The following is a 14,279-nucleotide window of genomic DNA, read 5'->3' on the forward strand; positions in this document are numbered from 1 at the left end:
TTTTTTAAAAATGTTACACCTTTGTACGCAACTATGAGTGGAAAGAAGAAATGTAATGGTGCCGAGTGTTCTTCTAGATCCAAACATTGAACGAGGTATGAAAGTAAGGCAGGCGTTGCAAAATTTCGATGTTATAAAGAGATGTATGCAATAAAAAGAAGAAAAAAAAACTGTGCAAACTAAGCTGATCAGTTATTTTTCAAAATAAAAATACAGTACATACTTCACTTATATTCTTTTTGTATGTACATACTGCAATAAAAATCATTTGTACTGTATTTACTAGTATTTTTCATCTTTATCATTTTAGTTTCTTTTTTTCAAGAATTTCGTGTACATCAATTTATAGTAAACAAACACATATGTTTGCAACTCGAGTTATAATCAAGTTGTCAGAATGCATTACATTAAAATACATATTAATAATACCTCGATCAGCATGGTTTCGCCTAGCGCGGTATTTTTTAAGCACGAATTAACTGCGTTATGCGAGGTATTCCTGTATCATTTAAGTTCATCGGAAGAGAATGCTAATTTAATATTCTTATTTCCTGAAATTTACTTAACACGTTCGCTGCCAGTCATGAGTCAGCATGCTATCGTTAATAGCGCAGCATAGAAGGAGGAGACTGTCGCCAGAAGCCGACTGTGTTTCCATAATGAAAAAGCTTGAAAATTGGTAATAAGGGATTGTTAGGTATACCATATCAATATTCAAGTGTCGTATAAGCAGTTTTGAAAAGATTTTGAGATTCACGCGCCAGTGCGTGATAGGAACTGGAGGTCAAATTTGGCTGTAAATGCCGCATCACGTGCTGGCGCATGACACAAAAACATAATACAGTCGGTCCTCGTATAACACGTGTTTACATTACACGAATTCGATCATACACGATTTATAAATAGGGGAACGTTATCTTATATAACACGAACCGAATTCGCTCATACACGATTTCGCCTTTGTGTTTACAAGAAATGGCAGTCGAACGCGGAATCACCCCAACTGAACGCAACACGATAGGAATGAAGAAGTTTCTGAAAATGTATTTATGTGTTTATATCAGTGAAGGGGAAACACATTTCACCATAATAACGTAAAAACCAACACAATTCCAGCTATCGATATAATCGCAAATGCAATTAGATGGAATTTACTACCAGTTTATAACAGATTCCACTAGCAGAAAGCAACTGGAAATTGTTTTTATTGTTTTAGGTAGTAACCCCTAGAAATGTGCTTTAGTAAAATGCGAGGTGTTAATAGTGTATCTTGGCCTTTACGGTGTTGTTTATTCAGTTGCTACACGCGCGCAGCTTTGTTTATGTGTATCAAGCGTGCCACCTCGTTTGTAATTGTGCTTTATTCCCTAAAAATTAGTAAAATACTTAAAAGGTGTGAAAAGGAAGCGTCCTGGCGAAGACACTGCAGATTCAGAGGGAAAAAAAAAAGCAATATCGATAAACAGAGGCGGACTGTGTCAAAAATTCTTACCCGGGAAAATTTATAGTGGTTTATGGCCAAAATCACACCGGCCTCGGGCCCACCGGGATTTCCCGGGTAAGGCTTATGGCCAGTCCGCCTCTGTCGATAGAGAAAAAATATGAAATTGTGAAACGCTTTGAGCGAAATGAAAGCACGTGCTACAGACATAAATGAGGCAACGCCGAGAATTACAAAGAATGCGGAGAAAATAAAAACAACTTTCATAGCGGGAACAACTCAAAGTGTAATTAAAATCCATTAGATTAAGACACAAGAATTGGAAGAGATGGAACTGCTGTCATCTGTTTGGATAGAAAATCAAACAAAAAACAAGTTTGCTTACGATAGAAGCAAAAGCATTAGCAATATTTTATTACGACTATTTTATTTAACATAAATTTTTTATGAATAAAATACGTATTTTATTCGTAAAAAATATTTTTAGTATTAAAAAATACTAAAAATACTTTATTATAATATAATAAATAATAAAAAAATAAATATTTTTTAGTACGTATTTTAATCGTTATAAAATACGTAAGTATTTTATAACGATTAAAATTCCCCACTTATTTATTGTGTTTGGTAATGTTTTGGTTCCAAATATGTGTTCAATCTTGGGTGGTCGGCACCTAACCCTACTTTTCCCATAGGGCCTGTTGTTTATATTGCACGATTTTGCATTGCACGAGGTTTTCTAGGAACGCAACTATCGTGCTATACGAGGACAGACTGTAATATAGTATGTAAATAATAAAACAAAAAACATGGTAACATTAAGAAATACGTATTATTTCATACCAAACCAATACAGATTACAAATACAATGTGTAAGAATGTTACTTATGTATAATGTTCGCACAATCTAAGCAATATCCGGGTGATCCTTCACAAATACTGCAGATATAGATTGTATCCTTATGTTTCCCTTCGGAATAGCAACGTTTGCATTGCTTCCTCAATATCTTTCCACCTTTTCTTTCTTCCCGCAGTTTGAGCACATGTTCCAGTTCAGGTACATCATGCACAGTATGAGGGAGATCAGATGGCAGTTTCAATAAAGATCTGATCACTGAGAAACGGAAGTCATAAAGTTGCATGGCACATTATAGCCAAAGCAGCTTATGTGCTATAAAACCCCCACAACAACAACATAAAGTTGCATCTTGTTATGTGAATATTTAGTATAGATATGGTGTGCATTCATCATTATTAGTTGCAAAATATGCATAAATATTTTTGTAGGCCACCTAATGGTTTTCCTTTCGCAAGGATAATAGGCAAGCATTTGATCTTACTTGTCAATGCCTGACATAAACCTATTATATTCAATTATAGGCAGTGGTTTTGATTTCAGTTCGCCTCGTTTGTTCTGCATTTCCACCATATCATTTTGGTATTCTGTAGATATGTAACTGACATCTCTTCTGTCCTTCCACTTAGCAATCATTACACCATGGGCACACCATGATAAAGTTTCCCCTTTCTTCGGTTTTTTTTCCTTGAACCTGTTTCGGAAATGTTTTCCTATTACTTCTGATTGTCCCAGTACAATGGGTTTCTGTCAGCGAGACACTTAGCGAGTTCATAGCTATTGTAATAATTGTCCATGAATATGCTATGCCCGACATCTAACATCCCATCAAGTAAATTCATGATGACTTTTTGTTTGTGTCCTTTTCCACCAGAATCATCCAAAATACTGGTATATACTTGAAATTTGATAACCATGCCAGTAGGCATTGTGATCATATATAACTTGATGCCATACTTATGGCGTTTGTTTTGAATGTACTGGCATGTACATTCAAAACAAACGCCAAAAACAAGCCTTCCACGCCACAATATCATAGACTCATCTAAGCTAATCTCACGTCCTGGATAATATATTTCCGACATTCGTGCATTGAACAGATTCACCATTTTTCGAATTTTATATAGGTGATCCCGTGGACATACCTCTTTCTTTTCTGGATTTTTTGCAAAATACAAGGCCTGCAGTAATAATAAGAAACGATTCCTGCTCATGTTATCTGCGAACACATCTAATCTGAACAGTTTATCTGTTTTCCAATAATCTTGTATGCGGTTCAGTCGAATGGTTCCCATATGTAAAATCAATCCAAAAAATACCAGCATTTCATCTCTAGTGGTGTCCTTCCATACATTTATTCGAGAATGTTCTTTATTTTCTCAGGTAAGAAGTATTTCACGAGCATAAACATTTGTTTGTGTAATTATTTCATCCAAGATATTGTCGGTCAATAAATGACGAAAGTAATCTATAGGATTATCACCTGACACGGGTTGCAGCAAAGACTCGGATTTTGTAAAATGAAACTGTTTCATCGATGTTATGTCCTTTTCCCACATGACGTTTTCCAACTCACCGGAATCCTGCTGTGGAAGTGTAACCTCTTCCACAATATCTTCTTCATATACACTTTCCGAATCCAAAGCGTCCTTTGGAGGGATAAAATCTTCGTCATCGTCGTAACTGACGTCACTGAGATATACATCAGATAACTCTTCCAACATTTTTGCAATTTCTTCATCTGTAAGGGATTTTTTATATTGCACTTTTCTTCTTTTTGGGTGCAATGGGCCTGCTAAACTATCATCTGCACAACTCATATTACAAGGCTTTTCTGCACGTCACGTAACAAAATGTTCAACACCACATACAACTACATATAGTTTAGACCCTTTACTTGACGCCGAAACAACTATTCACAGCAGAAACACAATGCTAACTGAAGTTGAGAACTTCATACTAACTTCTGACAAATCCCATGCGTGATTGGCTACTGGGTAATGATGCCACATTCCGCGCCTGTGCATGATTGGCTCTTCAATACTGCTGTGACATCACGCGCTGGCACGTGATCGGCAGTGAATGTGTTAAGGGCCTGTTTAGACTGTTTTATAGAGTAAAAATCAACTATGTAATTGGGAAGGGATTTGGTGGAATAGGAAAGCTAATTGTAAATGAGGTTATTCAGTCAAGTGTTTAGAATAGTCTTTCTTACTAATATTCTCCCATTATAAATAAAGTGATCTGTATGAAAATTTATATGCCATTATAAATTTTTTCTGAATGACTTAAGAAAACTTTCATTTTTTTAAGTTATTATTTTTGAGGCAGGATCCAGAAGAATTTAATTTAATCCACTTTAGTGATTCAGTTATTACAGTATTCACCAAAAATTTGAGTATTTATGTCTCAATTTTTTGAACCTTATTTTATTAAAGAATAATTGGCATGTGATGAGCCCACTCAGAAAGGCAGCTACAGGAAAACATTGTTAATTTAATATTGAAGAGTCCAATATTTTGCAGCTTTGAATGAAATGGGTTTGAGTAATTTGATATTTACATTTCGGTGATAAAATTTCAAATTTTATATGCAGTATTAGTTATAATATTTGTCTTAACTTTTGGAGAGAAAGATTTAATTTAATAGTATACCTTTATAGTATTATGTAATGAGAGTGAGGTGGGGGAGATGCCTACGCTCCTGGGTCAAATCATCTGGTCCTCTTGCAAACAAGTACACCTAAGCATGTAATAAGTAATAATTATTATTTTAACAATCCCCTGACATGACCCATAGTCATATGAATGGATTATGCCTGTAGAGATGTGTTGGTTGGCCAATTTGCATGTGATTCGAGCTGAAAAATCTGGTATAACTGACAGGTGAACCCCGCTCTCTCCACTTGATATTGGCTAACTACAGCCTTGATTGAAGAGGACTTTAAAACTTCTTCCAGTCTTCAATGAAACTCAAACCCAGACCTCTCAAAGCAAATGACAAGTAGTCCACTATACTATCATGGAGGACCCTTAGCATACAGTGAATACTACCACTGATGACATTGTTTGGTTTTTGTTTTTTTCAGCTGCACAGTATATATGCACATTGGTCCAGGAACACACCCAAAATAATAGACTAATAAACAAAAAAAAAAAAAAAAAAAAAAACCCCCGATCTATCTGGTATGCTAATGACCAAAGTGGTTTATGCACCAAAAACAACAATTTCTTGTCTTATGTTATGCAGAAATGGTTTGTTCTCTGTGGGAATAATATTTCCTTGACAATTAATTGTAACATAGTTTACACCAGGTGCCTCCGTAGCCAGTTGAGCAGGAGCAGCAGTTCGTAGCACACGCTTCTTGATTAGACCCGGGTTCGAGCCAGTGATCCCCCAAATATGAAGTATGTGGAAAGGTCAGGGAATGACCACCGCATATAACCCAGAGCAATATGGCCTTAGTTGCTAATGCTCCTAAAAACCAAATAACAACAACAGCAACAACAGTTTACACCATAGTAGTAATAATATGAAGCTGTCAATACCATGCATGGTAACACCCTATTCACTGTCAGAAGTATCAGGTGACCTCTGTAAGGAAACCTGTATAGAATCTAATAATTTATTAATATAAGAAAACTTTGTAATTTTATCTCTTCGGAACTTATTGAATGTAGTTAACTTGTCATATTTTAAATTAAAATTTAGTTTGGTCCAGGAACTTTCAATGATCGCCAGTATGGATTATGTCAGTGTCGATCCAATGGTGATATTCTGGCTTAAGTTACCCATTTATGGACAAATTCAAAGGAAAAGTTCGATGAAACACAAGCAGTTGCTCTTGACATCTCAAAGGCTTTAAGTCGTGTTTGGCATTAAGGTCTTCTAAACAAGCCTCCATCTTATGGTTTGCCAACTGTTTTTTGTAATTGGTTATCCAGTTTTCTTTCTGATCACTCACTTAAGGTGATGGTAGATGGCTCTCTGACTTCTAACTTCTCCACTAATGCTGGTGTCCCCCAAGGTTCAGTTCTTTCCCACACTCTTTTCCTCTTGTATATTAATGACCTTCTTCCATTGACTGGAAACCCTATCCATAGTTTTGCCGATGATAGCTCATTGCATTCCACTTTCCATTTTGAGAAACCTTTCTCTGCTCAATCATCTTCAACTTCTCGAATATCCACTACCAATTCCTTAAATGCCAATCTCCAGTAAATTCTCCAGTGGGCAAAGACAACTTAGTTGAAATCTAAAATTCAGTATTTTCTTATATCTCGCAAAAGGATTCTTCTGCTCCTATGCTTATCTTTGGTAACACTCCGATTTCTAGGCAAGTTTATATATCTCTTTTGGGGATTACTCTGACTTCTAATCTCTCTTGGCACAAGCACATTACAAATATTGCTTCCTCTGCATCTAAAAAACTTGGTTTTCTCTATCGCTCTCGCCGTTACTTTTCTTCCAAACAGCTGTTTACTCTACAAATCGCAAATCCGCCCTACCACGGAAATTTGTTCCCACATCTGGGGCGGTGTCCCCCAAACTTCTCTCAGACTTCTAGATTACATTCAGAAGAGGGCAGTTAGGTTTATTAATGACTCATCTCTAACAGTCTCTCTTCACTTGCTGTCTCATAGACGTACTGTTTCTGCTGCATGCCCTTTATACAGATACTTCCATGGAGACTGTTCTTCTGAATTGGCTTCTATAATTCCCGCTCTCTCTTTCAAAACAGTCCGAACACGTGCCGCCACCAGCCAACATCCATTTACTGTCTAACTTCAAACTCACAGAGCCAACTTTTCATCTTCCTCGTTTATTCATTCAACTGCCATTTTCTGGAACAACCTTCCTTCATATGTCTTTCTTGAAAATTACAGTCTACAGAAGTTCAAGTCTAATGTGAAGAAATATCTTCTCTCTTCTTCTGAACCTCCAACCCAGGCACGGTACTAAGTACTATGGGTTCTTACCTCTCGTGTTTGGGGATTTCATTGAAAAAAAAAAAAAAAAGTTAATGGAATCTTTCAGGTTGCTTTCCATATTATTTACCTTTTGACTTGTCAGGACTGTCATTTTATATATTTTTCTAGGTACAAATTGATAAACAAATTCAGTTTTGCTGTACAATCCTTGTTTAAGCATGAACACTTTAACTTATGAAAAGTTTTCCCTGGTTTTTACTTTCTATTTATTTTATATTTAATGCTGAACTGCTTTCCAGAATGCATTGACATACTGTTTTTATGCTTGAATGAAATTTCATCTTTCTCAGTTTAGTTGTCTAGATTCTAGATTTCCATAGTGTGTTATTTAGAATCTTAGGGTTCTGTGATATTTATTTTAATGGGGGTAGGGGGGGAGGGAGGTGATGATTTTGCAATCTCAGTTTTTGTATTTTAATGAAAGAGGCAAAAAAGTCTCAGATGGTGATTTTGAAATATGCTTATAATATTTTAATGTGAATTAAGAAATATCGAGTTTCAGAACTGTCTAGTGCAGTGGTTTTGAAAGGTGTGTTCCATGAGACCCTGGGGTTCCACAAAGGGATCCCAGAGTTCTGCAAATGTACAGTTAAATTTTTTTATCATTGATTTTTATTTAATTAGTATATGGCTATTACTATTTTTAATTTATTGTTAATTGTTACTGTTTAAAGATATTAGGGGTCTGTGGTAGATTTAGATTTGCAAGATTCCACTGCTAAAAAAAATTTTAAAAAGCTGGCCTAGAGTACATTAATATATGACAGAATACATTTTAAATATTTCTCCATGTGATTGTCCTAGTGAAAAGTTTATAGTGCATCTTTATATTTGATATTGATACTTAGTTCATGTTTATCGATACTTTGTTTCTTCTATCTCATAATTGTAGTACTAGTGGATGATGTGACTCCAATAGGTAAGTAGAGAGAAGAAAAGATTAACTTTGTTTCCCCTCTATTTACAGTTTCAATATTTAGAAACGTTATAGTTGAATGAAGTCCTCGTGAAACTGAGGGCATTATGAAATATCCTAATTGTTTGGTAACCATATATGAATTATTAAATTATTTGGTGAATTTTTTTGCTGTCTGGTTGTCATTATTGCAATGACAACCAGATTTTGGCCTTTATCTAATTTAGATAAAGGCCAAAATTTTTAAGTAAGTGTGATTGAAATTGAGGTAATAATAAAGTTTTAGTTTTGTTGTATAAAGAAATCAATATATTATTACAGAAGTAATACCAGCCAATCCTGGGGATATGTTTCAGTGGATGCCTAAGGAACATATGTGTGTCTTAGTATATTTAGTAAGTGATTGTTTACTATTATTATCTCCCACCAAACATTAACAGATATGATAAATTTGATATTTGATAAAGCTTATTCATTTAATTACCATTCACCAAAAATCAATGCACAGAAATGGCTAAGGCTGTAAATAACGAAAGATTAGTAATTTATTTAATTCTGAAAAATTGTCAGAATTAATCATAAAAAAAATGCACATGCAAATAGGAGTACCCTAGCCTAGAAAAATCAAAGTATATAAAACTGTGTTCTTAAGTGTAAAGCAATATTTAATTTGATTACTATTCCCATTCCTTGTTTAAAGCTGGTTTGCTTTCAACAGGGAAGAAAATTTAAATCAACTGTTGAATTTTGAATTATATGCACCAGTCAGCATAACAGGTGATAAATCACTATTTACCTACTTCATTTAAAACATGTATGCATCCTACACATGAAGTTAATTTAGTATTAGTATTAGCAATGGCCACATGGTACAAGGAAGCCTTTGACTTATGCTGCACCATCCAAAAAAAAAAAAAAATAAATAAATAAAATAATAAGAAGAAAATTTAAAAAAATAAATAATTAATAAAGGAAAGGGAAGTAGACAACCTATGCGCTTCCCTCCTCCTGTAGGTAACTATCCAGCTGACCTTTGAATTGCCCCAAACTGTCAGCCACTACCACCCATGTTGGTAACTTATTCCAGTAATTTATAACTCACTGGCTAAAATAAAACTTCCTGCAATCCAGTCTAAACATCTTATCCCATAACTTGAATTTATGGCTCCTAGTTCTAGAATCATTTATAACCGTGAAAACTTCATCCTCATTCATTTTACTTATGCCTCTCAGAGCCTTAAACACCTCAATCAAGTCTCCTCTAAGGTTCCTAGTTTCCAAGCTCTGCAACCCACATATTTGAAGTCTATCCTCACCATGGGCCTTCCTTGCAACCTGTCTACAATGCTCAGAGAACTTCATTTCTGACTGTATCGTAACACTCAAGTCCCTCTCTTCTACTACTAGCTTTAGTTAAACTCCACCAAGTGTATAAGTTATTTTGGGGTTACTGTTCCTCAAGTTCCACTTTGTTGGATTAAAGCATAGCTGCCATTTTTCTGACCATCCCTGAAGTATATCTAGATCACTCTGAAGAAACTGCTTGGTGGTGATCATTAACTACTCTACCAATCTTTACATCATCTGCAAATTTAGACATCTCGTCCTCTATCCTTTCATCGATGTCATTTGTGAAAATCAAAAACAAACAGTGGTCCTAATACCGATCCTCGGGGAACCCCACTTCTTTCATCAAACCAATCTGAGGAATAACCATTTATCACAACCCTCTATCTCCTGCCCTGAAGCTATCCTGCTATCCACCAAAGGATTTTCCATGCAGTACTAACCTGTTCCAGCTTATAAAGTAACTGCTCAGTGGGACTGAGTCAAATGCTTTGCTGAAATCCTAATAAACAATGTTGAAATTATTCCCTAAATCCAGCTCCTGAATGACCCTGTCAAAATAGCTAACCAGATTTGTTAAACACGATTTGCCCTTTACAAAACCACACTGAGTATCTTTCAGAATTCCATTTCTATCTAAATGATCCTGAATTCCACCCTTGATCATTGCCTCCATGATTTTCCCTACTGCTGAAGTTAAACTGACCAGTTGGTAATTTCCCGCTTCACTCTTAAGAATTGGCCTTATGTATTGGAGATAAATTGGCACTTTTCCTCAATGGTTCAATTGCCAATTGAACTATTGAGGCTAATTATGACAGTGATGCTGTCATAATAGCCTCAGTGGTTCAATGCAGTTACTTGCTGCCTCCCTTAAGATTATAGGGTATATGCCACAATCTCAGGAGTCTTACTGGCCTATAGGCTCAAAAGTTTTTTCATTAAATAATCATGTGAAATTTCAATATCATTAATTACATATTTTTAAACTTCTCTCCCATAATTTCTGTTTGACACAGAGGGTTTTTCTTCTGTAAATATAGATGCAAAGTAACTGTAGTTCATCTGCAACATCATGCAGTAACTAATACTATCCATTATAAGGGTCTGATCTGGTTTGCCCTTATCTTCTTTGCATTTATATATGTAAAGAACTCCTTATCCCCACTCTTTACTCTTTTTTGCCAGCGATTTCTCATAATCTGCCTTTGCCAGCCTAACCTTTTCTGTGGCACTATTACAGATCACTTTGTAGCTGTTATAGACTTATTTACTTTTTATTGCTCTGTAATTTTTCCATGCCATCTTTTTCTGCTCAAGTAATCTGGCAACTTTATTATTCGACCAATTTGGGATCTTCCTTGTGAAGTATTTTTTAATGGTATATACGCATGCAAGGCTTCTGTGATTAATTTTTTAAAGTGTACCATAATTCAATTGTATTCGTTCTCTGTGTGATGTCTACCCAGTTAATAGAAGCCATGTAGTATCTTAAGGCATAGTAATTTCCTTTTCTGAAATTATAACATATTTCTTTGCCTTTAACTACTGCTCGCTCTCTCTCTCTCTCTCTCTCTCTCTCTCTCTCTCTCTCTCCACTGTCCACTGTAGAACTCCATGATTACCATACTTCCTGCTACTGGTTCCTGTGCTGTCAGCCCTATTATGTCATCTGGTTCGTGGGTCTAGATTATCCTTTTCCCTAGTACTTTCCCTGACATGTTGGTACAAATAAAAATCATCTAGTTGATTTAAAAATTTTTCTCCCTCATGTAGAGTTTCCTTCCCATTTGCTCCAGTCAATTACAGACAAATTAAAATTGCCCATAATAAGACATTCATGCTTACTTGCCCATTCCATTTGCATGTAGAGGCTATCATCATAATATTCACAATAACCTGGCCTGTAGATTACTCCCACTCTCATTATACCTTTGGGTGCCTGCGTAGCCAGGTGGGCAGGAGCAGCAGTGCATACCACACGCTTCTTGATTAAACCGGGGTTCGAACCTGTGACCACCAGATACGGAGGATGCGGAAAGGTCAGGAAATGACCACCACATATCCCCGGAGCAACATGGCCTTAGTTGCTAATGCTCCTAAAAAACCAAATAACAACATTATACCTTTGCTTCCAACTATCTTACACCATACAGATTCTATAGTAGCATGTGAAATGTCTGAATCCGAGAAAGTTTTTGTCATGCTCAGGCTGCATTTGATAAGAAGCATGACCCCACCACTCGTTCTATCTGTACCATCCTTCTTAAATACATTATACATACTGTACTGAAACTTATCATCTCCTATCAGGCGCCTCCGTAGCCAGGTGGGAAGGAGCAGCAGTGGTAGCACACGCTTCTTGATTAGACCGGGGTTCGAGCCCGTCACCACCAAATACGGAGCATGCGGAAAAGTCAGGGAATGACCACCGCACCGGAGCAATATGGCCTTAGTTGCTAATGCTCCTAAAAACCAAATAACAACAACAACATCTCCTATCTCCAGGTGGTACCACTTGGCTGTAAGCCCTATTATGTCAGTGTTACTTGTCCTAACCAGCAGTTCGAATTCACTCATTTTATTGACGACACTTCTGACATTACTGTATAAACAATTAAAACTTAGTGTTCTTGTATAGTTAACTACCCTGACACACCCCTTAAAGTTATTTAAGCTTGCTTCCCTGGCATTAGCTACCCATTCATTTGAAACGTTCCTGCCCTCAGAACATCTTGCTAATATGTTCTGTTACAGTAACAAACAAGAACTTTTGAGGTATGTGCAAGCATTACTTTGACCAATGTTATCAGATAAATGCGTATCTATATTACTCTTGTTCTCCCCCAAACTAGCAGTTTCCCTGAACCTTTAATGTATCCTCAATAATACTGGGAAAAACCCTTGCACCACCTTTGTTTAAATGTATCCCGTATTTACAAAACAGATTCCTTCTGCCTACAAGTGCAGGCCAAACTGATAAAAATTTTCCCCCCAAAAGCCTTGCAAAGTCCTTCGAGTCTTTCAAGGCTTTCAACATATGATCCCTCCTATCATGTCAGGGCAGAATTGCAGACATATAGACATTGTGACCTAATTCTTTGGCGTGATCCTTTTTTTTCCTGGCAGACATACCCTGGTTCTAGTCCACCTATCCTTATTACAAAAAATATTTCCTGTTTCCCCGACAATGAAGTCTCCTAATAGAAATAAGTCCTTTTGAACCAGAGTAGTTTGCATTTTGTTATTCTATTCTGAGGCCCGAATCGGAAATGCATCACTTGGTAGGTTACTAGAGTCTTGAGTCCCTGACAAGCTCCCAGTTACATTATTCTCAAGGGCAAGCACCCGTTTTTCAGTGACTCAAATTGTTCTAGCAGTGTACCAAATTTTAACTTAAAATCGGTACGCTCTGTACAATGGTGACAAAGAAAAGAATCACCACATGAGCTATGAATCACAACTCACCCGGAAATCACCATCAGCTATTTCTGTATGTCAAGATGCCCTCTGACGAAGTGTTCAAGGCAGACCTTGTAATAACCATTGTAAAATTTATTAAATATCAATGAAAGTAACTTTCAAAAAATTATATGTATAATATTATAAAAATCAAACTTACTGGAAAAAAAAACTTATATCAAAATAAACTTTACAATATACTAAATAAATTATTTAAAAACAGTATTCAAGTCTCTGTAATCCTACTCCACTTCACTAATCCACTAATGGGTTTTTTTTTTTTTTTTTTTTGGCTGATGCTGTTATAAGCTTTCCTTCTTGCATCATGTGCCTCTACTAATGCTAATCCCCTCTAATGTCTAATTCTCCGTATTCACTATGAAGCCAACAGTTGAATGACTGTTGGCATTCATAGGATGCATCCCCAGCATTCAGCGAGCATGAGTGTACATTTAAAAAGGTTGCACATTATAATTCTTATGTGAATCGGTTATTATTTTTTAGATATTTTGAGAATTTTTAGATGCTGATTAACATGATTTTTAGAAATATGTCATTATTAAATATTATCATGTAGATAAATGTAGATAATGTGAATGTTGTATTAAGTATTATTTTAACAGTTAAAAATTTTTTTTTATTCTTAATTTGGAGGTAGGTTATTATTGTTAGGAAAACATTTGGCAGAAAATTATGCTCTGATATGTAATAAAATCATCTATATTTATGTCTTAGATGCTTTAGCACAACAGTGCTTGGAGAATTACTAATATATGAAATGAAGGCCACATTGATATACAAGATAATAATTTTATAAATTAACATTTTTCTGTATGTGTTGAAAATTATATATTTACCGACTGATTGGAAATTATAATTTTAAGCATATTATTTATGCTTTTGGGATAATCTGTAGTGGCTAAATAGCTTAAATTAATTAAAACTGAATAGGTTACATGCTTGATTAGTTCTGGTTCATTGACAAAGTATTATAGTGCTATGAAACTGCTTCGTCAGCCGGAATTAAGGAAAAAATATGTCGCACTGGAAAGACATCCCAAAAGAAATAAGGCAAAACTGGAGACTGACAAGTTTTGGTGTTAATTTTTTCTTTTTATGTTTTTTTATTAGTTTAGCTGGCTGTTTTATTGATGGGTGCCATTTGTCTTGCTGCTAAAGTATATTCTCATTAATTTGATATTGGATTATTTGAAATGTCACATATTTGGAAGTCATTCACTGATGATATGGGGTTTTGTATGTATA

General features: G+C 35.6%; 1 protein-coding gene across 1 annotated transcript in view; it reads left to right on the top strand.

The window, feature by feature from the left end:
* Positions 1-14,279, top strand: part of Mau2 (Mau2 sister chromatid cohesion factor) — a 289,027-nt gene that overhangs the window by 128,641 nt on the left and 146,107 nt on the right. The window contains exon 8 of the mRNA XM_090380613.1: positions 8,526-8,599. Within this exon, the coding sequence (XP_090236739.1) occupies positions 8,526-8,599 (74 nt within the window). The remainder of the gene's footprint in view (positions 1-8,525; positions 8,600-14,279) is intronic.

The sequence above is a fragment of the Mastigoproctus giganteus genome, chromosome 9, assembly GCF_048544385.1.
Source record: "Mastigoproctus giganteus isolate SK-2022 chromosome 9, ASM4854438v1, whole genome shotgun sequence".
Lineage (NCBI taxonomy): Eukaryota > Metazoa > Arthropoda > Arachnida > Uropygi > Thelyphonidae > Mastigoproctus > Mastigoproctus giganteus.